This window comes from Chiloscyllium punctatum, chromosome 11 (assembly GCF_047496795.1).
Source record: "Chiloscyllium punctatum isolate Juve2018m chromosome 11, sChiPun1.3, whole genome shotgun sequence".
Lineage (NCBI taxonomy): Eukaryota > Metazoa > Chordata > Chondrichthyes > Orectolobiformes > Hemiscylliidae > Chiloscyllium > Chiloscyllium punctatum.
Window position 1 is genome coordinate 18986150 of NC_092749.1, and position 22069 is coordinate 19008218.

Sequence of the window (22069 nt, forward strand, 5' to 3'; positions counted from 1 at the left end):
GCTGCCCCACAGTGCCAGGGACCCAAGTTTGATTCCACCCTCAGGCGACTGTCTGTGTGGAGTTTGCACATTCTCCCAGTGTCTTCATGGGTTTTCCAGTTTCCTCCCACAGTTCAAAGATGTGCAAGTTAGGTGGATTTGCCATGGGAAATGCAGGGTTACAGGTAGGGGAATGGGTCTGGTAGGGATCCTCTTCGGAGGCTTGGACTAACTGGCCTATTTTCACACTGTACGGATTCTTTGGAAAACTATTGTGCATACTCGAGTAATAGTCAATCTCATGTCAACATCGACCCTCTTTTTTGGCCAAATAACCTGGAATTTTCCATATACCTCGTGTAAAAGTCGACCATAGCACTTCACAGATAACAGATCAATATTTATGAGTCAATGCGCCGGCCGTCACATCCTGCTCCAGCTTTCCAGCCTGCCGGTTTTTCTGCTCTGCTCCCGGTCTTCCAGTGCACTGGCTGTTGTGTGTCGCTCCAGGTTTTCAGAATTATCCTAATTTGTTTTTTTTTTCCCTTTATTAGTTTTGAAATCAATTGGGCTTCTGCTAATGATACGTATAAATTTTGAAGGGCATAAATTTCATATAATATAATTCCATGTAATAGTTGACCCCATAAATTTAACCTTAAAAAGCAGTCAAAAAAAATTGACTATTGCTCGAGTATATACAGTATTTAACTGTGATGAGTAACTCGATCTCATTTACATACAATTCAGCAGAGGTCACCAGATATGAATAAGAAATGGGAAACACAGCTGATCTTTTCCTTTGCTAACCCAAAAAGATGACCAGGTCAACTGTAACACATTAACACACATGATGGAGGTCAAACAAATTCAACAGATATAAAAATCAACTTTGAAGTTTTCCACGCAAGGTGCAGCAATTCTCTTGAACAATGTGACTAAGTAAATCCAGGGAGCAACAGAATTAAGGAAATCTTTTTGTATGGCACCTAGTAGTAGTAGTTCGGTCACAAAAAAATATTTTACAAAACCATTCATTTCTAAGAATTGAATTAATTGTAAATGAACAGCAAAAAAATTAAAGTTCTTAAATCTCGTCTTTTTCAGTACTTTGATAAAATTCTCTCGCCGGTCACGCACACAAAAAAATGGTATAAGACCATAAGACATAGGAGTGGAAGTATTCGGCCCATTGAGTCCACTCTGCCATTTAATCATGGCTGATGTACGTTTCAACTCCACTTGCCGCACTCTCCCCGTAGCCCTTAACTCCTTGTGAGATCAAGGCTCCTTGTAGTATCTTAAAGTATGAATAACTAAAAGCTACTTTCAATTCAAAGTCGCCCAAATCAACTTACCTTACCATTCAAATTTGTTTTTACACTTAATTCCCATTGTTAATTCTGTTACTTCTTGGAAATTTTCTGAAATGCAATCTATTAGGAGTACTCTGTAATTCTGAAAACAACTGTTAATGATAAAACTGTAGCTAACAATTGATGAAGTTGAAACCTATTATCATAAATCAGACTCATTAATTGAAAACTGAATTGACAAAATCAGTAGCGTGCACCAAGAAAACAGGCTTATCAGAGTAACGGTCGAACAATTGACTGCTTTAAACTCCCTTGATGTCTTAAGCTGTTTAAGGAACTGCATAACCAAACAACATGAATTAGGAATTTCTAATGGCTCTATTGTGCCCAGTTTGCTGATCCTGGCAGCTGGATGGTAGCAGCTTCGCAATTGGCCTCAATAGTAGAAGAAAATAAGGCAGGCTTTGGTTGTTTCTCAGTATTTTTGTATAGTCCTGGTTATAAGCATGTACATGTATATAAATGAGCTTCACTTGCTGCTGCCACAATGTATCAGCCTATTTATTCCTGACTAATACCTGGATTAAAACATTGACCTTTAACCGTAATATTGACTAGCAATAAATATTATGTGCGTTTCTCTCTCCACAGATGCTGCCTGACCTCCTAGGTGATGTAACCTTTAAAGGAGATAACTTGCAAGCAACTTGCATGGTATCATCTAGAATACTCCATATTTGTGTGAATAGACAGCTTAGAGGGAACACTGCAGCTGAGTACTTCCTTTCTCATTCCCCATTTCAGATTTCTAGCATCTGTAGTATTTTGCCCTTGTAATGCTGAGCCAGTTGTGAGAGGTACTGCAGAGTGACTAATGTCTATGGAACAGTACCCCAGCAAGGAACAAACATCTTTGTGATCACTTCAGCATAGCATGTGAGTAACTAAGGTAATGTACAATAAATTACAGCATCCCAGAGGATACCCATTACAAATATGCTAATTGCATTATCATAAGTGAGTAATGAAGATAATGCTTACATTTTGATTGAAGTGTTCTGTTAAGGCACAGTCTCAAAGCACTCCAATACAATTTACTATTTTCAGCAGTGATTAACACAAGGGGAAAAGGTGACATAAGATAACTTTGTTGATGAGGCTGGTTTTAAAATAAATACTGTGACTCCACTAAATGCAAAGTTGTTTACAATTCTATAAAACATAATGCAAGTGCTAAAATTACTAATGCCTGGTCTCACTTGCTGATCCATTTAGATTACCAAGTTATTAATTACTTGGTACATAAATAGCATTGATAATTTCTGGATGAGAATTAATTTTACAGGTCATATTTTTTATACATGATTGACATAACCTCTATTCATAAATATTAAAAGGAAGCATCAGCAAGGCTACCTCCTGTATTGCTTGCTACCTCAGATATTGACACCATGGTGGAAACATGGTGATTAGGAAGTTTGAGAGCACAAGCTGGGAAGCACTTCAGTGTGACAGCTTCAAGGCTGGCCAAGAGAAATGCCTCAGGCCACTCCCAGAGATCAAGTATCTGCTCAGGCCCAGACAGGAGAGCATCCAGTAGGGTTGGTAATCAAGGACTTCATCCAAACACACAAGGAGGGACAGGAGCAGCAGACAGGTATGTGGAAGCTAATGGCCCTCATAGCTCAGAGGCTACAGGAGTGCAGCTACTTTATGGGGATCTAGTTATCTCAAGTATGGAACCGTCTGGCTGCCTCCACGGACAGGTTAGTGGCTGCCATGGAGGGTTATATTCAGAGTCTACTGGGTACTCTCATAAGCCTGCACTCCATCACCCCAACCATTGGTCCTCAGGACTGAAGACATGGTGAAATGGAACTTGGAGTGCTCTCAAGGGATCCCTTACTCATAAGGAGGCAGAAGAAGAAGAACCACACAGACCCTTTAGAAGTTTCATCTTGAGGATCTTCAGAGGCGGGCGGGCTCTACACCTCCACCTTGCTGATCTTGTTCCAATCTTTGAAAGTTCAAACTGGGGAGGATCCACTTGCCTCTGTCACTAAGACCTTCAGCATGTCTGAGCCATCCAGATAAAAACACTCTTGGGGATGAGCCAAACAAACTTTTAAGGTAACAGTTACTTGGTTTGTGCAAGCTGTTTGGATGAGTTTCAGGGCTCTGAGGATGACGAGTGAATTAATCACATGGTACAGGAAGCCATTTAGGTGGGGTGAGGAACATAGCAATAATAAGGGACGATATAATTATGGGGACAGCTTCTTTCTCTGCAGTCATGAGTACAAGTCCAGAAGATTGCGTTGGCTGCCTGGTGCCAGAGTTAAAGATATCTCCTTAGGATTGGGGAGGGTCTTGGAGCAGGGGAGTGATCTAGTCAATAGTTCTAACAACCAACACTGATTGTTGCAAAAGCAATGGGCTTCAGTTTATGGGGCACAGGCACCATTTTGGGGTAAAAGGGAGCTGTTCCAGTCAAATTAAAGTTAAGCACAGTCAGCATGGTTTCATGAAAGGGAAATGAAGCCTGACTAATTTATTACAATCACTGAAATTGCTGGAGAAGCATCTATGGACAGAATAAATTTGTTATTTGTTTCAAATTTCCAGCATCCATAGGTTCTTGTTTTCATTTATTACAGTTCTTTGAGCAGATAACAAGCCTAACAGATAATAGGGAGTCAGTGGATATAATAGAAAACATAGAAAATATAGAAATCATAGAAGATAGGAGGAGGAGGAGGCCATTCAACCCTTCAAGGCTTCTCCACCATTCATCACAATCATGGCCAATCGTCCAACTCAATGACCTAATCCTGCTTTCCCCCATAACCTTTGATCCCATTCGGCCCAAATGCTATACCTGGCTGTCTCATGAATGCAACCAATGTTTTGGCATTAACTACCTCCTGTAGTATTGAATTCCACAGGCTCATCACTCTTTGGGTGAAGAAATATCTCCTCATTTCCGTCCTAAATGGTGTATACCGAATCCTCAGACTGTGACTCCTGGTTCTGGATACACCCATCATTGGGAACATCCTCCCTGCATCTACCCTGTCTAGTCCTATTAGAATTTTATAAGTCTCTATTGGATTCCCACTTGTTTGTCTGAACCCCAATGAAAACAATCTTAATCTAGTCAATCGCCCTCCTCATTTGTCAGTCCCACCATCCCCAGAATCAGCCTGGCAAATCGCTCACTCCCTCGAGAGCAAGAGCATCCTTTCTCAGAAAAGGAGAATAAAATTGCACACAATGTTCTAGGTGTGGCCTCACCAAGGTCCTATGTAACTGCAACAACACATCCCTGCTCCTGTACTCACTACGAAGGCTAACATACCATTTGCCTTCTTTACCGCCTGCTGCACCTGCATATTTATATTTGGATTTCCAAAAGGTAGCCAATATGTTACTGCACATAAGGTTACTGAATAAGATAACAGCCTATGATGTTAGTGTTAGTACAGCATGTACATTAGTAAACCAGGAGAGTATCGCTAGTCAGAGTCATATAGCATGGAAACAGACCCTTCGGTCCAACTCACCCATGTTGACCACGTTCCCAAACCAAACTTGTCCCACTTGCTTGAGTTTGGCTGATATCCCTCCAAACTTTTCCTATTCATGTACTTACCCAAACGTATTTTAAATGTTGAAACTGTAACTGCATCCACCACTTTCTCTGACAGTTCATTCTACATACAAACCATTATCTGTAAAAAAAAAAGTTGCCCCTCATGTCCTTTTTAAATTTTTCTTCTCTCACCTTAAAAATATGCCTCCTAGTTTTGAACTCCCTACTCAAGGGAAAAGACCCTTGCTATTCACATTATCTATGCCCCTCATGATTTTATAAACTCCATAATGTCACCCCTCAACTTCCTACACTCTAGTGAAAAAACGTCCCAAATTATCTTTAAAACGCAAACCTTCCATTTCTGGAAACATCCTGGTAAGTCTTTTCTGAACCTTCTCCAATTTAATAATATCCTTACTGCAGCAAGGTAATCAGAACTGTACATAGTACTCCAGACGTGGCCTCACCAATGACCTGTACAACCTTAACATGACATACAAACTCCTATGTCCAATGGCTGAACAATGAAGACAAGCCTGCTAAATGCCTTCTTAACCAACCTGCTTACATGTAACACAAATTTCAAAGAATTATGTACCTGAACTCCCCCTCCCTCCCCTGCGTCCCCCGCCAAGATTTCTCTGTCTAACAGCACTACCCAGGGCCCTACCATTAATTGTAAAAGTCCTGTCTTTGTTTGTTTCACCAAAATGCAACACATCACATTTATCCAAATTAAATTCCATCTGCCACTCCTCAGCCCATTGACCCAATTGATCAAGATCGCTTTGCAATCATAGTTAACTTTTTTCACTGTCCATTATACCATCGATTTTGGTGCCATCCGCAAAATTACTAACCACGCCTCCTAAGTTCTCATCCAAATTGCTAATAAAAATGACAAACAACAATGGGCCCAGCACCAATCCCTGTGGAACACTGCTGATCATAGGCATCCAGCCCAAAAAAACAAACCTCCAAGACCACCCTCTGTCTCCTATCTTCAAGCTAATTTTGTATTCAATTGACAAGCTCTCCTTGCATTCCATGTCATCTAACTTTACGAATTAGACTACCATATGGAACCTTGTCAAAGGCTTTACTAAAGTCCATGTAAACAATATTTACCACTATGCCCTCATTAATCTTTTTGGTTACTTCTCAAAACACTCAAGTTTGTGAGATAATTTCCTTCACACAAAACCATGCTGTCTACCCTTAGTCAGTCCTTGCCTCTCCGAATATGTTTTAATCCTATCTCTCATGCCCACCACTCATGTCAGACTCAGAGGTTGACAGTTCCCAGGCTTCTCCTTATAGCCTTCCTTAAATAACAACATTAGCCACTCTCCAGTCCTTTGGTTCCTCATCTGTGGTTATAGATGATATAAATATCTCTGTTAGGGACCCCACAATTTCTTCCCTACCTTCTCGCAATATCTTCATTGATCAGGTCCTGGAGATTTATCCACTTTTATGTTTTCTAAAACTTCCAGCACTTCCTCTTCCATAATGGAAGCATTTTCAAAATATCAATATTTATTTCCTCTGAGTTCTGAAGCATCAATTTCTTTCTCCACAGTAAAAACTGATGCGAAATAATCATTCAGTATCTCTCCCATCTCCTGAGGTTCAACACATAGATGTCCTTGTTGATATTTAAGGAGCCCTAATCTCTCCATAGTTGGTGTTTTGTTCTTAATGTAGTTGTAGAATCTCTTTGGATTATCCTTAATCTTATCTGCCAAGGCCATTTAATATCCCCTTTTTGCCACTCTGATTTCCCTCATAAAAATTCCCCTACACCTTTTATAGTCTTCTAGAGATTCATTTGATCCAAGTTGCCTATCTCTGATATGACCCCTCCTTATTTTTAATCAGAACCTCAATAACCTTATTCATCCATTGTTCTCAACTCTCACCGACCTTATCCTTCACTCTAACAGGACCATAATGCCTGTGAACTTTCATTTTCACACTTTGAAAAGTCTCCCACTTGCCAGTTGATCCCTTACCTGCAAATATCTGCCCCAATCAACTTTTGAAAATCCTTGCACAATACCATAAAAATTGGCATTCCTCCAATTTAGAACTTTAACATCAGGTCTATCCTTTTCCATAACTATTTTAAAACTATTATGATCACTAGTCCCAAAATGTTCCCCGTAAAACTTCAGTCACTTGCCCTGCCTTATTTCCTTAGAGAAGGTCAAATTTTGCTCCTGTTCTAGTAGGCGTATTTACATACTGATAGAAAATTATCTTCAACATATCTAACAAATTTCTTACCATCCAAGCCCTTTACACTATAGAAGTCCCAGTCAATGTTCGGAAAAGTAAAATGCCCAACTATTACAACCCTATTATTCTTACATGTATCTAGGATTTCTCTACTTTTTAGCTGATCTTTGCTAACATAGCTTTTTGCAGAAGAATCAAGAATGCTTCTGGATATTTTTCAAGGGGACAATCAGGTTTCATGCTGGAACCTCAACAAGGACTTTTCCAAAAACACGACAGCTAAGTTAGGCAGCTCTTTTCCTTTGGCAGGAACTCCAAATAGTCTCCAAAAGCAGTGAAACCTGACAATCATAAACCCAGGCAGATGATGTCCTGTTAGTACATAATCTGTGACTACCAAGTAAAATGCCATTTTCAAAAAGGTTCTTAAGTTCCCTCATTAACCTCTTATAAAAAATCCAGGTACTATAGTCTTTCAAACTCAAGTCAGCAAAAATTGGTAAATGTACTCCTTTCATAACAAGTTTGAGCGGGAAAGTGGAGATTAGAGAGATTAGCCATGATCTTATTCATGGTGGAACAGCCTGCTTCTAATTTATATGTTTGTAAAATGTTGACTTTGTTTACAACTTTAATGCAGAATCATTACCAACTGCGCAAAAATACTTACTATCAGATCTGCAGATAGTAACCAAGACCACCCACTTGTTGGGCTGTGCTAGAAGTTGGGAGGGTAGTTGAACTAGCTAAGTGACTCTCTCAGTGCTCTGTAACAGACATGATGGGCTGAATGGCTTCCTTCTCGTGTTACAACCACTGCTTTTATGTAACAACTTCATGTTCCATTTTTATAAACAAAAGTGAAAACTTCTGGTAAAATTTAAGATTAGTGGTCAACCTAATTTTTAAAACAATAGCAGGGTGACAGACTAACATATATGCACAAAGAAGTGCTACCACCATCTATAATTTATTTTAATAAATTAATAACTTTATGATGATTTAATTGAATCTTCTTCAACTAATTTTTGTGACCACAATGTTAATATACAAACCTAACCAATATCACTTTACCAGAATGGGTTCCAACTAAAATCATAGATTATTTACTCTATGAATCAATGGTATTATACACTGTAATTAGTTCAGTGGTGATGATCAGAAAATTATAATAAAGTAATGACTTGAAGGGATTAATGGCCCACTCTCAATCTCTCAAGATACAACTGCCACTGCTGAGTAGTATTTTCCAGTATGTACAAACAGATAAATACACACATTATCTCAGTGAAGACAAAGAAAGATGAAACTGAGTCAATAAGATTTACACATGCAATTTCTGAACAAAAGCTTAGTGCATGTTAAAGGCTGCCAAGAATGTCAGTAACAACTTATGGTTTTCAGCCTTAAATTTAGATGTGGTTCAATTTATCATACATAAAGAATTTTTAAAAATAAATTCTATTGCATGACACAAAATAGAGTATGAGAACGAACAGACAGAAGGCTAGGCATGAATGAGACACAAGATAAGAGTGTGTAGTTGGGGAATTTGGTTCATGTGGTGCAGAGGATAAAGACGTTCTCCATTTTCTATCTTTTTCAGTATCCAGCAGATGTAGAAAATCTATATATGGTTTCCTATAATAGATGGTAACCACTTAACAGCGAGAGCTTGAACAGCCAGTGCAGCAGGTCAAAAGGTTCAGATAATTCCAAACTGAATTAAAGCATGATGCAACAGTAAAGAAGGTAAGTGATTGATTGGCTTATTACCAGCAGTAAAATGTATTAGTAGTTAATGCATAATTTAAAAAACTCCACTAAGAGAAATAAATTTAATAACATAATAAAGATGGCATGGCAGGTGATGTGTTGTGCTGTTATATGTGGATGCTGATGATGTTTCTTTATCTAATTCTCCTTCATTCAGAACTGAAGGCATGAACTCCCAAGTACCACTATCAATTCAAAAATATCTATCACATGCCAACAATCTAAGTGTTCCTGCAATGAGAGTTACAATATTTCCCCTAAATATCACTACCTAGAACACTGATTTTGCTGTTGATGTCTCACTCTAGATTTTGTCAGCATTTCATTTACAAGCCATAGCAACCAAAGCAGTTAACAAAATTCCCAGGTGCAGGAAGTAAATAAAGGTCCCATTAGTGTAATTTTTCCAATGATCATAAATTATTAATTGGAAGATAAACTCAACCGTAGAACAGTAATGCACACCACCACCTTTTTCATTTAAAGTTCAAATGATGATGGTTTAAAACTTGTTTAGATGCAGAAAAGCTGTGATTGTTGTTAATTTTAGAAAGGCAGAGCTATGATAATTACTGACCAACTGTTTTCTAAACAGTGAAAAAGTCTTAAAAATATGGAGCAGGGAACTAATGCCATAGCAGATGCACCAATAATGGTGCATGGTCTCAGGAAAATCTGGGGTATAATCTCTTGATATTAAAAGCATGCTATTCTGGTACGTGCCTCAAGTGAGTCTTTTAGATTATATATGGAAGAAAAGAGGCATTGTGGCAGAGCCCAAGCTCAACATATTCAAATTTCACATTTACTAAGGCAGTCTCGTCAAATGTTTTTTGCATTGGTACCAACAGTTATAACTCTGGTGGAGTGAAAGAGACAATTGCAAGACATCCACATATAACAGCTTAAGCGTTTCAGCACTGAAAACCTGCAGGGCTTCAACTGTAGTCAAAGCATCAGAAACACCTGCCAACAGCCCTGTGTACACTCTATATTTGCCACACAAAGAAAACAGCACAGTACTTTTGTATTGGTGCGGAGTGTAGAGAAGAGGGCCCAGACTCCTTCACTACATACCCAAGGGTTTTACATCTGCGGGACATAGAACTTTGTTATTGCTAATATAACATATGCACTACCAAAGCCAGAGGGATAAGGAATCTCCTGGCCTGAGTATCCTGTCCATTACATGCTTTAAAAAGACAGATGTTCTGCTGCAAACAAGGCAATCCCTTAAACTTAAAGCAGGAGTCAGTACTTGGCTTACTGCAGACCCAGTGTAGTCTGCTGATTGCACATCACACTCCCAGCTTGACTTAGATTGGAGTCTGCTGAGGCATGGAGACTTTTGGGTGTTCAGTTTTTGACTTTTGCTGGTTCTATCTCCAAAGAACAGTAAATGAAACAGAAATCAAATTGTGCTTATTTCAAGCAAGTGGCAAAGAACCATGATTGATGAGATGGTCTGGGCTATTTTTAGATACACAGAACTATATGAAGAATAAAACATCCGTTTCACGTGTGAATTCATAAAAACACAGCTCAGTTATCTTTTGTGGCTTACCTTTTGTTTTCAAATCACAGGCAAGTGAAAGAAGCCTACACTCAATTAATTCTGTTATGTTCAACTAGTTATCAGTACAAAAACATAGCTTCTTCAAGTATATTTAAGCAAGCTGTGCCAAGATTATTTTTAGCACGTAACTCACCCGAGCAAAAGCAATGTTTTTTCTGGGAAGCTGTACTGTGCAAGATTATGGCTGTTGGCTGTCTGTTCCACTCCAATGATTGTATGTCCTTCAGTTTTCTTTTGCTGCAGATATTCAACCAACTGAGCAGGTTTCACCTGTGAAACAAATAAATTGAAGATAGGCAGGAGACAACATAAGTTTAATATGCTCACATTTTAGTGAGCAATGACTGTAGGCTTGATTTCTTTCTTCAACTAGTTGTCCCACTTCCCCAAAAGTAAACAGCTCTCAGTTACCTAGGTGGAAGTGAGAACTGCAGATGCTGGGAAATCAGAGTCACTAGACTTATGCCTGAAACATCGATTCTCCTGCTCCTTGGATGCTGCCTGACCTGCTGTGCTTTGCCAGCACTACAATCTCGAGCTCTCAGTTACCATCATTTGAAGCCAGATCATTGGCAAAAGGCACAACAATAAATTTTCCAATGTAGAATATCGCGGGTGAATAATATAAAGTTGTTAGATAAGCACCTTGCCATATAAAATGAGCTCCTTCCAGTTACCTGGTTATCATGAGCTCTCACAAACTCCTCAGCTGACAGAGCCAGTCAACATTATGGATGTATACGGCACACATTCATGACACATATACATGACACATAAGTATTAAACAATTTGCAGGCTTCATGGGTTAACTACGGTAAATGTGGGGTTGGGGTGATAGGATGGGATGCTGTAATGGCTGGTGCAGATTCGATGGGCCGAATGGCCTGCACCTGCTTTGTTGTGATTCTATTATTGTATGATATTCAACATATCTGGAAGGTGCATCTCATTGGGTTCATTTAAGTTTAAAGATGACAGATCAGCAGACCATCTGGTGATGGTATGGAGTCATCCTGTTATCATTAATACAGAAATAGGTTTATCACCTCCATAGCTTAAATGCAACATCAGCATCAAAGAAATGAGAATACTTACTTTTTACATCAAGACTTTTGTTTTCCTATTTAATAAGGAATAATCTCAACTTTTCAACAATGTCATTTTAAAAATAAGCAGGGTTAAATTATCATCCTTTTTAAATGGATATCTGTACTTCTCTAATTCTGATCTCTTGCTCAACACCAATTTTAATTGTCACTGTTGGCAGCGAATATTTTTGGTTGCTTGGGTTTTAAACTTCAGAATTCACTCCTTAAATTTCTCCATTTTCTATCCTTTAAACCCATCTTTGACCATTTTTTTGGCTCCTTGTCCTAAGATCTCTGTGCTGCGTGGCACCATTTTCCTGTTTGCACCTGTGAAATTCTGCTGCATTAATGTGATTATGTAAATAAAAGTTTCTGTCATGCCTTTCTCCTTTTAGATGTCTTCAGGAACATGCATGAATTACTGCTGTGTGCATACCCATCCTGAAACGCTATGAAGCAGATTGCATGGTTGACGTCTCTCTCACCATCACTTCACTTTTCACACCTACTCTTTGACAAAGTGGTGAATTTCCACTACAGACGATGGCAATGCTACATTTTGGTTTGCGGAAATCCACTGGTGTAAACCTTTGACTCTACATTCACTTCGATCCAAACTGTGCACACATTTAACTGGCAGGTATCAGAACAGAGCCCACTGTTTGTTTTAAGCAAGCTGCAAAACAGCAAGCTTTCTCTCGACAAGAAGAAGGTTAAATTATTGTCAACAGCCATATCATTTGACCTTGCAAAAAATGTTTGAATCTGTGAAACAGAAAGATTTGCATGTTTGAAATATCACATTCAATTTGCTCAATACTCTATGACTCTCAAAAATAGCAAAGTCCGTATGCTTGCCTCTGAATCAAATGGTAACTAGCTCATGCCCCACTCTAGAGGTGGAGGACACAACCTACAACCTAGACATTGCACTCCAGTGACGGAGCACTGTACTTCCAGAGCTAATGATTTTCAAATCAGAAGTTAAACTAAAGCTTTGCTTGCCCCCGAGGTATATTAAAAAAGTCCCACTGCTGCTTTGAAAAGGGCATATAGGAGTTCACTTCGGAGTTCTGGTCAACATACATCTCAACGTCAACATCACCGCCTTCCTGTACGTCGATTGGCTTGGACATAACAGGTCAGAATGACCTCATGCTGCAAATTTCCAGGAGTTTTCCTCCATAATGACGAATAGCAAACGTACTGCACGAGTGACCCAGATCACCATATCAATGTTGTGAGGACATGGGTTTGAATCCCACTAACTCAGTGACAACCATGTAACCACCGTTGATGTTAAAAATTGACCCTATTGTGGCACAGTGATAGCATCCCGATCCCTGAACCAGGAGGCCTGGGTTGGAATCATAGAACCCCAAAAGTGTGGAAGCAGGCCATTCTGCCCACCAAGTCCACACCAACCCAACAAACAGCATTCCACCCAGACCCAACTCCTGTAACCCTGCATTTCTCACAGCTAATCCACCTAACCTACACATCACCAGATACTATGGGCAATTTAACATTGCCAATCTACCTAACCTGCATATCTTTGGACAGTGGGACAAAACCGTAGCACCTGGAGGAAATCCCTGCAGACATGGACAGAATGTGCAAACTCCACACAGACAGTCAAGGGTGGAATCGAACCCAGGTCCTGTAAGGCAGCAGTGTCATGTTTAAGTCCTACCTGCTCCAGAAGGGTGTAATAACATCTCTGAACAGGTTGATCAGAAAAATAGGTTAAATTGAAAAAAAATCCATCAAGTTCACAAATATTGCTTATAGAAGGAAGTTGCTATCCTTCCCTCATCTGGCCTCAATGTGAGTCCAGACCTACAGCAATATGGTTGATTCTTAATTGCGTTCTGGGCAATAAATGCTGGCCTAGTCAGTGATGCCCATATCCGATGAATGGATTAAAAATAAGACACCAGTCAGAGAATCGTTGAATCAAGAAGTGTTACAGCATATAAAATGAGGCCATTTCGCCTTTCATGTCTGCAAATGAGCAATGCACCAAGTGCATCCCCACAACCCTGTATATTATTCCTTTTCAAAAAATAGTAATTAATTGCTTTAACTGAACCTGTGACCACTCCTTGGCAACATATTTCAGATCTCAACCACTTGCTTCGTGAAAATGTTTCTTATGCAGCCAGTACTACTTTTGCTCATTGACTTAAATCTATGCTGTTCTATTCTCAAGCCTGCTATCACTGGGAACAAGTCTTCCTTAGTTACTCTGTCTAAATCTTTTATGATCTTGAATACCTCATCCTAATCTCCCCTTACCCATCTCTTCTCTAAGATGATCAGCTCAAACCTCACTAACCTTCCTCTATAATTGAAGTGTCTCATCTCTGAAATCATTCTCATGAATTTTATGCATTCTGAATTGAACACAAAGCTCCGGTTCAGGACAAATTAGTAGCTATTATAGGATTAATATAACTTTATTGCTCTTGCACTCATGTCTGTATTAGTAAAAACTAGGATACTGTATGCTTTATCAAACTATTCTCTCAACCTGTTCTTCCACCTTGCATCTAGGTATCTCTGCAACTACATAAGACATAGGAGTGGAAGTAAGGCCATTCGGCCCATCGAGTCCACTCCGCATGGAAATGTATATTTCTTTTTATGTTCACCCAGAGTTCTTCCTATTAAAATTAATCACTTCACCATTTGCCACGTCTGCCCCATTCTGCCAATTTTCTTTTGAACTTCTATACTATTCTCTCAACAGTTCACAATTCCAAATTTTATATCATCCACAATTTTTGCAATTGTGTTACATACTCCAGTGTATCTGTACACAGTGTATCTATTGGGAAAAATAAAAGTTTCAATACTAATCCCAGGGAACTCCACAACAAGCCTTTGCTCAACCAAAAAAATGTTCATTAATTATTACATTACTACTATTTCCTGTCACTCAGCCACTTTCATAACCAGTGCTTACACTTGAAAAGCATTTCATTCTACAAAAAGCCTTGAAATATCCTGAAGTGGTGAAGGCATTATATAAATGCAAGTCTTCATTTTCGCAAGTGTTCATATCCCATTCACTTTCCTGGCACGTCTCCAATAACATGTGCATTGCTTGACATTGTCACACTTGAAACACTGGATACTGACACCACTTCACTGTGTGCTTCTTGTGGCTAAGTGCCAACTGTAGCACTTGTTTTAGAGATTATTATTCTGAATTTGGCTTTGAACACATGGCTTTCACTGTCAGTTTTTATCATAGTTGGTTTGCAGCAACCTTTCCCAGGAAGGACACACAGCGAGGACATGCAAGTCAAGAAAGTAGTTTTGTAGTAACTACATTTGAATGGGAATGATAAAGCATAGTTACTTGCTTAGAGATAAACCTTGTCTTGTGTGGCAGATTTAAAACCAATGGAAATGAAACCTTTGATATTAGAAGGAATTCTGCAATATGACAGAAGGCAAAATTACCTGTATTCTTTAAAGCTGAGAAAAGTAATTTCATTGAAGCTTTTCATCTGCGTTTATCAGGACAATTGCAAGAATCTCCAATAAATGGGAGAAATATTTTCATACTGTATGAGAAGAACATACTGATAAATTGGCAAGTGGACTGTCAATGGCAGAAACGATGTCATGCAAAATATACCAGCTAGATGATGACTGTCAGCAACCACCAATATTTGTTTAAATTTAAACCAATCTAATTAAGACATTCACCGGAGGACTGAACCAGAGAATGAATGCCACCCATTTTATTTCATTGGAACAGGAACAGGAGCAGGAGCAGTGTGTGAACATGGTCTTTCTGTCCATAAAGTACTGCACTTGCACATTAATATGTAGTTTTCAATAAGTACATGTGCCACACTGTGAGCCTAACTGACCATCTGAAACTGGTTGTCGTCATAATTCTTAGCACAGTAGTGTTTATTTACAGAAATGTTGCTCAATCATGGGAATAAATGACATACTACATACCATAATTTGAATTTTGTAAGCATGGTCTTGTTAAATACTGCATGTACCTGGTTTGTTACAAACAGCCGATGGGACATGCTGTTTGATACTATGAGCCAGTCTTTGGGATGCACAGCCTAGACACCTAGCATCACAGGCGCACTGAAATTCGCAAACAATGCTTGAAAAACCTAAACCACAATGTCCAACATTAGATGCTCACCAATGTTTGAACAATATTTGAAACAGGCACAATGTGTCTACACGTTTTTTCCCGTGTGCAAATAACTATGCCTCATGTATTAATATGTAGTCTGCCATAGCTAAATTGTACCAACTGTTCCCCGAAAACCACGCGCTAACATTTCTGCCCTTGGTCTGCTACAGTGTTCCAATGATGCTCAACGCAAGCTGGAAGAACAACACCTAATTTGCAGCTCTACTTAATAGTCTCTAATACTCAAAGTTGAGTCATATAACTGGAAAATATGACTTCTCTACTCTATCTTTCTTACGTACTGATGAGTGCAAGCTGAAAAACTTACAATTACTTAAAATTACAAAAGTTGTAATTTTCAGTAACACTCAAATCATAGAATTGTTGCTATGTAAAAGGATGCCATTTGGCCCGTACCATCTGCACTAGGTCCCTGCACACATTGACTTAGTGCCAATCTCCGGTCTCTTTCCTGTATTTTACATGTTGTTTTTATTTAAATAACCATCCAATTCTCTCTTAAAAGCTTCAATTAAACCCACCTCTGCTACACTTGCAGGCAGCGCATTTCAGAATCTAATCACCTGCTGTGTGAAAGAGTTCTCTCAGCTCCAAAATACTTTAAAATTGCATCCTCTAGTTCGTGATCCTTTCATAAGCAGAAAGGATTTGTCCATATCTACACTGTGGAATTCTGTACTACCAAACAACTATACATTTTTTGTCTTGAAAACATTTTTGGCAAACTTATTCTTGCTTCAGAGGAAGAAACAGTAGATTTTGGCATCACTTCATAATAACTTCTAAGGAAAGACAGTACATCAGTATTACATTCAGGTGTCTCAATGCTCTGCATTCATGTACTATTTGTTTATCTGCAAATTTAAATCAAGGTATAGATTCTCAAGTTATAAAATCAAATGCAATTAGATAACATGTTTTGTCTAAGATTCTATTTAATTGAGAAATGAAAAATCCAGGAGCTCTCCGGCATCACTGCAGGTGCAAACCTAACACTCATTGAGAGAGTGGCCAACTTCACAATTCAAATTTCTTGAATGCCATTCACTCCACATGATTAAATTGGTTACATAACGTCATGCTACATCTGTAATGAAACCCCAAACTGCCTGTCTTTATCACAGAATGTGGATTTTAAGGCTGTTATGGATTAAGGAAATCTTCAGAGAATGGAAGTCTATTGCTTAACAAACTAGAGTTCAATTATAAGATGATTGCAATGACGAAAATGTACAATTCTTATTCATTGTAAAATAACATGTTCTGTTAGGCATCGTCTACCTTTATATCCCAGTGTAAGAAGGCCTCCTGCATTTTATTTTCTCTTTATTCATTCTAGGGATAAGGACGTCGCTGGCCAGGCAGCATTTATTACCTACACCTAATTGGCAGTTAAGAGTCAACCACATTGCTGGGTCTGGAGTAACATGTAGGCCAGACGAAGTAAGGATGGCAGTTTTCTTCCCTAAAGGACATTAGTGAACCAGATGGGATTATTCAACAATCAACAATGGATTAATGGTCTTCATTAGATTCATAAGCCCAGTAATTTATTGAATTCAAATTCCACCATCTGCCACAGTGGGATTTGAACCCAGTCGCCAGAACGTTATCTGGATCTCTGGATTAACAGTCCAGCAATAATACCATGACGCCATTCCACAGAGGTCTAGGGTACACCTGATCAGGTCCTGGGGAGTTTTCCACCTTTATGCGTTTCAAGATTAAGTAAATTTAAAGTGATAAATATTACATCATTTCCAAGCTTCCAACACTGACCCTAGTATCTGAGACATTCTTGTACTGACTTCGGTAACAAAACTCTACCCAATGGAATATTAAACTTTCTTGATAATCACCACAGATGTGTATGGGTTGAGTCTTCAACTGGAACCCAAAACATAACTTTGACAAATGTCTCAATATTCACTACTGTTGTCAACAGAAGACTGGCTAAACTTTAAAAATTCTATTAAATATTGCAATCCTCATTGATGTGTTATTTTATTCACTTAGACGTTTTGCATTCGCAAGTTGAACATAGATACATAATTTAGGCACTTGCCTGTTCCTCACAGGCTTTAAGCACAAATTAGTTTTTAAAATAACATTTCAACTCACACTATAGCATTTTAAATTGACCTGCACAGATTCAATTCTACACTCTTAGAAATCAAATTTCACTTTCTTTCCCACGGCCAGACATTCATAACTAAAACAAACGTACTGCAGCAGATTGACATTGTATGACTGCTCTCCTGTCAGTTATTCTTCAGATTGTCATTAATACTGATTACCCACTCTAAAGTACTAAGTTCCATTGTATCAATATTTAAGTGTGACACAGATCAAGCCAAAAGTTGATGAATCAGTCTGTTTCTTGAGAGGTGCTTGTAACGGTCAGAATGCTGCAGTGCCAACATTAACATCGTTCATGTTTACGAATGCAAAACTACCACGTATTGATAACTGGCATCCCAACGAATCCCCACTCCACCTTTACGAGATTTACAAAATACTTAAATGAGCATTTTAAAATATCCTGTCTCCAGCTAAGCTGCTTGTTTTGGGAACTCCAAAGCAACCCAGTTCATGTTCCCAAATGCACCTTCCAGCACTACAAAATAAAACTGCAGCAATATGGAGCTCGAACACTCATTGCTAATCATTTAATGTCTATGATGTATCTCTGCGTATGCAATATTCTGACAGTATATTTAAAGTTTTCCAACAGGATGTTTCATAAAACTGCACTTTGGAAGGCTTTACTAATGTTAATTAGAACAAAACCAGCATCGAACTAATGCAGCAAAACCTTAAAAGGAATCATCCAAAATTTATAAACACACATTATATATAAAAACTAAAATTCAAAAAAATACAGAAATATAATGCAAGTCCTATCACTCTTCAGAAAGCCAATACCATTATTTTCCATATAAAATTAGTTTAATTACGTCATTCAGAGATTCACATTTGTGTTTAATGGCAGAAAACCAGAATTATTTTAAAGCCAGAAGTAAATGACAAAGATCAAATGTAATTTTGATCACTAAAGATGGTCAAAAGAGCACTAGCAATATATCTTGTGTATTGGTCAGCTCTATAAATGGGTGACATGGTGGCCCAGTGGTTAGCAATGCAACTTCAAAGCACAAGGGACTGGGGTTTGATATCAGCTTTGGGTGACTGTATAGAGTTTGCATGTTCTCCCCCTGCCTGTGTGACTGGCTATGTGGAGTTTGCACATTCTCCCAGTGTCTATGAGACTGGCAGTATGGAACTTGCATGTTCTCTCAATCTGCATGACTATCTGTGTGAAGTCTGCATGTTCTTGCCATGCTTGCTTGGGTTTCCACCGGGTATTCCAGTTTTCAGCAACAGTCCAAAGATGGAGCCACAGAAAATGGGAGAGATACTAAACAAGTATTTTACATCAGTATTTCCTGTGGAAAAGAACATGGAAGATATAAAATGTAGGGAAATAGATGGTGACATCTTGAAAAATTTCCATATTATAGAGGAGGAAGTGCTGGATGTCTTGAAACGCATAAAGGTGGATAAATCCCCAGGACCTGATCAGGTGTACCCTAGACCTCTGTGGAATGCTAGGGAAATGATTGCTAGGCTCCTTGCTGAGATATTTGTATCATTGATAGACACAGGTGAGGTGCTGGAAGATGAGAGGTTGGCTAACGTGGTGTCACTGTTTAAGAAGGGTGGTAAGGACAAGCCAGGGAACTATATAGACCAGTGAGTCTGACATTGGTGATGGGCAAGTTGTTGGAGGGAATCCTGAGGGACACGATGTACATGTATTTGGAAAGGCAAGGACTGATTTGGGATAGTCAACATGGCTTTGTGCGTGGGAAATCATGTCTCACAAACTTGATTGAGTTTTTTGAAGAAGTAACAAAGAGGATTGATGAGGGCAGAGCGGTGGACGTGATCTATATGGACTTCAGTAAGGCATTCGACAAGGTTCCCCATGGGAGACTAGTTAGCAAAGTTAGATCTCATGGAATACAGGGAGAACTAGCCATTTGGATACAGAACTGGCTCAAAGGTAGAAGACAGAAGATGGTGGTGGAGGGTTGTTTTTCAGACTGGAGACCTGTGGTCAGTGGAGTGCCACAAGGATGGATGCTAGGTCCACTGCTTTTCGTCATGTGTAAATGATTTGGATGTGAACATAGGAGATATAGTTAGGAATGTTACAGATAATACCAAAAGTGGAGGTGTAGTGGACAGTGAAAAATGTTACCTCAGATTACAACAGGGTCAATGGGCTGAGAAGTGGCAGATGGAGTTTAATTCAGATAAATGCGAGGTGCTGCAATTTGGGAAAGCAAATCTTAGCAGGACTTATACATTTAATGGTATAGTCCTAGGAAATGTTGCTGAACAAAGATACCTTGGAGTGCAGGTTCATAGCTCCTTGAAAATGGAGTCGCAGATAGATAGGATAGTGAAGGTAGCATTTGGTATGCTTTTCTTTATTGGTCAGAGTATTGAGCTCAGGAGTTGGGAGGTCATGTTGTGGCTGTACAGGACATTGGTTAGGCCACTGTTGGAATATTGCGTGCAGTTCTGGTCTCCTTCCTATCGGAAAGATCATTGTGAAACTTGAAAGGGTTCAGAAAACATTGACAAGGATGTTGCCAGGGTTGGATGTTCTGAGCTATAGGGAAAGGCTGAATATGCTGGGGCAGTTTTCCCTGGAGCGTTGGAGGCTGAGGGATGTCCTTACAGAGGTTTACAAAATTATGAGGGGCATGGATAGGATAAATAGACTCCCTGGAGTGGGGAGAGTCCAGAACTAGAGGGCATAGGTTTAGGGTGAGAGGGGAAAGATAAAAAAAAGACCTAAGGGGCAACTGGAGGCTCGTACAATTGCAACATTTAAAAGGCATCTGGATGGGTGTATGAATACTGGATTGGATCTAGTCAATATCTTGCCAGCATGGACGGGTTGGACCGAAGGGTCTGTTTCCATGCTGTACGCCTCTATGAATCTATGACTGTAGATACTGGTTATGTGGACTGTCTTTATGGGCTGAATGGCTTCTTTCGCACTGTAGAGGTTCTGTGATATGCTTTATTTTCTGGCTTTTCCAGAAAAGCTGGAATATAACCTAAAGATAAATTGGAGTCTATTTTCTATGCCAATATTACAGAAGCTCAATAAAAGGTATTATAGGTAATAGGTATTATCCTGAGGCACTATATTATTAGATGCTCACAATAAGCTAATTTAAGAAAACATATCTTCCAATGATTATGCAGAGGATTTCTCCGACACTGGTTGACAGGATGCTGAAATGTGTCAGTACACTTCATGCACTTCTCTCATCTCTTTCATCCCTGCTTCCCTCCAGCTCCTGAAAGCACGATAGTGCTCCCTTTGTTTTAACCTTCCACTTCATCAATACCTGCATCCAATAATTCAGCCCATACCACTTTTCCATCTCTCATGATTCCACCATGAAACATATCTTTCTCTTTCTTATCAGCATTCTTCTACAATTCCTTGGTTCACTTCTCAGTCCCTCCTACACCCTTTTCCATGTAAGCACAAGACTTGCCAATTTTCTTTTTTGCCACATTATTCAGATCTAACAGCTGAAGTTCTAAATTGGAAAAAGGCTAATTTTGACAGTATTAGGTCACAACTTTCAAAAGCTGATTAGGTGCGGATGTTCACAGGTAAAGTGACGGCTGGAAAATGGGAAGGCATCAGAAATGAGATAACGAGAGTCCAGAGTCAGTATATTCCTGGGTGAATACATGAGGGTGAAAGGAAAGGCTGGTAGATGTAGGAATGCTGGATGACTAGAGAAATTGAGGGTCTTGGGTAAGAAAAAGGAGGAAGCATATGTCAGGTATAGACAGATAGATCAAGTGAATCCTTAGAGTATAAAGGTAGTAGGAGTATACTTAAGAGTGTAAAAAGGGGACATGAGATAGCTTTGGCAAATAGAGTTAAGGAGAATCTAAAAGGTTTTTACAAATATATTAAGGACAAAAGGGTAACTATGGAGAGAATAGAGCCCCTCAAAGATATGCAAGGCAGCCTTTGTATGGAGCTGCAGGAGATGGGCGATATACTAAATGAGTATTTTGCACCAGTGTTTACTGTGGAGAAGGACACGTAAGATATAGAATGTGGGGAAATAAATGGTGACATCTTGAAAAATGTCCGTATTACAGAGGAGTAAGTGCTGGATGTCTTGAAACGCATAAAGGTGGATAAATCCCCAGGACCTGATCAGGTGCACCCTAGACCTCTGTGGGGAGCTA

General features: G+C 39.2%; 1 protein-coding gene across 2 annotated transcripts in view; it reads right to left on the reverse strand.

The window, feature by feature from the left end:
* The window catches only part of LOC140482788 (probable methyltransferase TARBP1), a 179343-nt gene that overhangs the window by 13224 nt on the left and 144050 nt on the right, over nucleotides 1-22069 (reverse strand). For both annotated transcript variants that reach the window (XM_072580400.1, XM_072580399.1), the window contains one exon: nucleotides 10617-10753. In XM_072580400.1, coding sequence (XP_072436501.1) covers nucleotides 10617-10753 — 137 coding nt within the window. The remainder of the gene's footprint in view (nucleotides 1-10616; nucleotides 10754-22069) is intronic.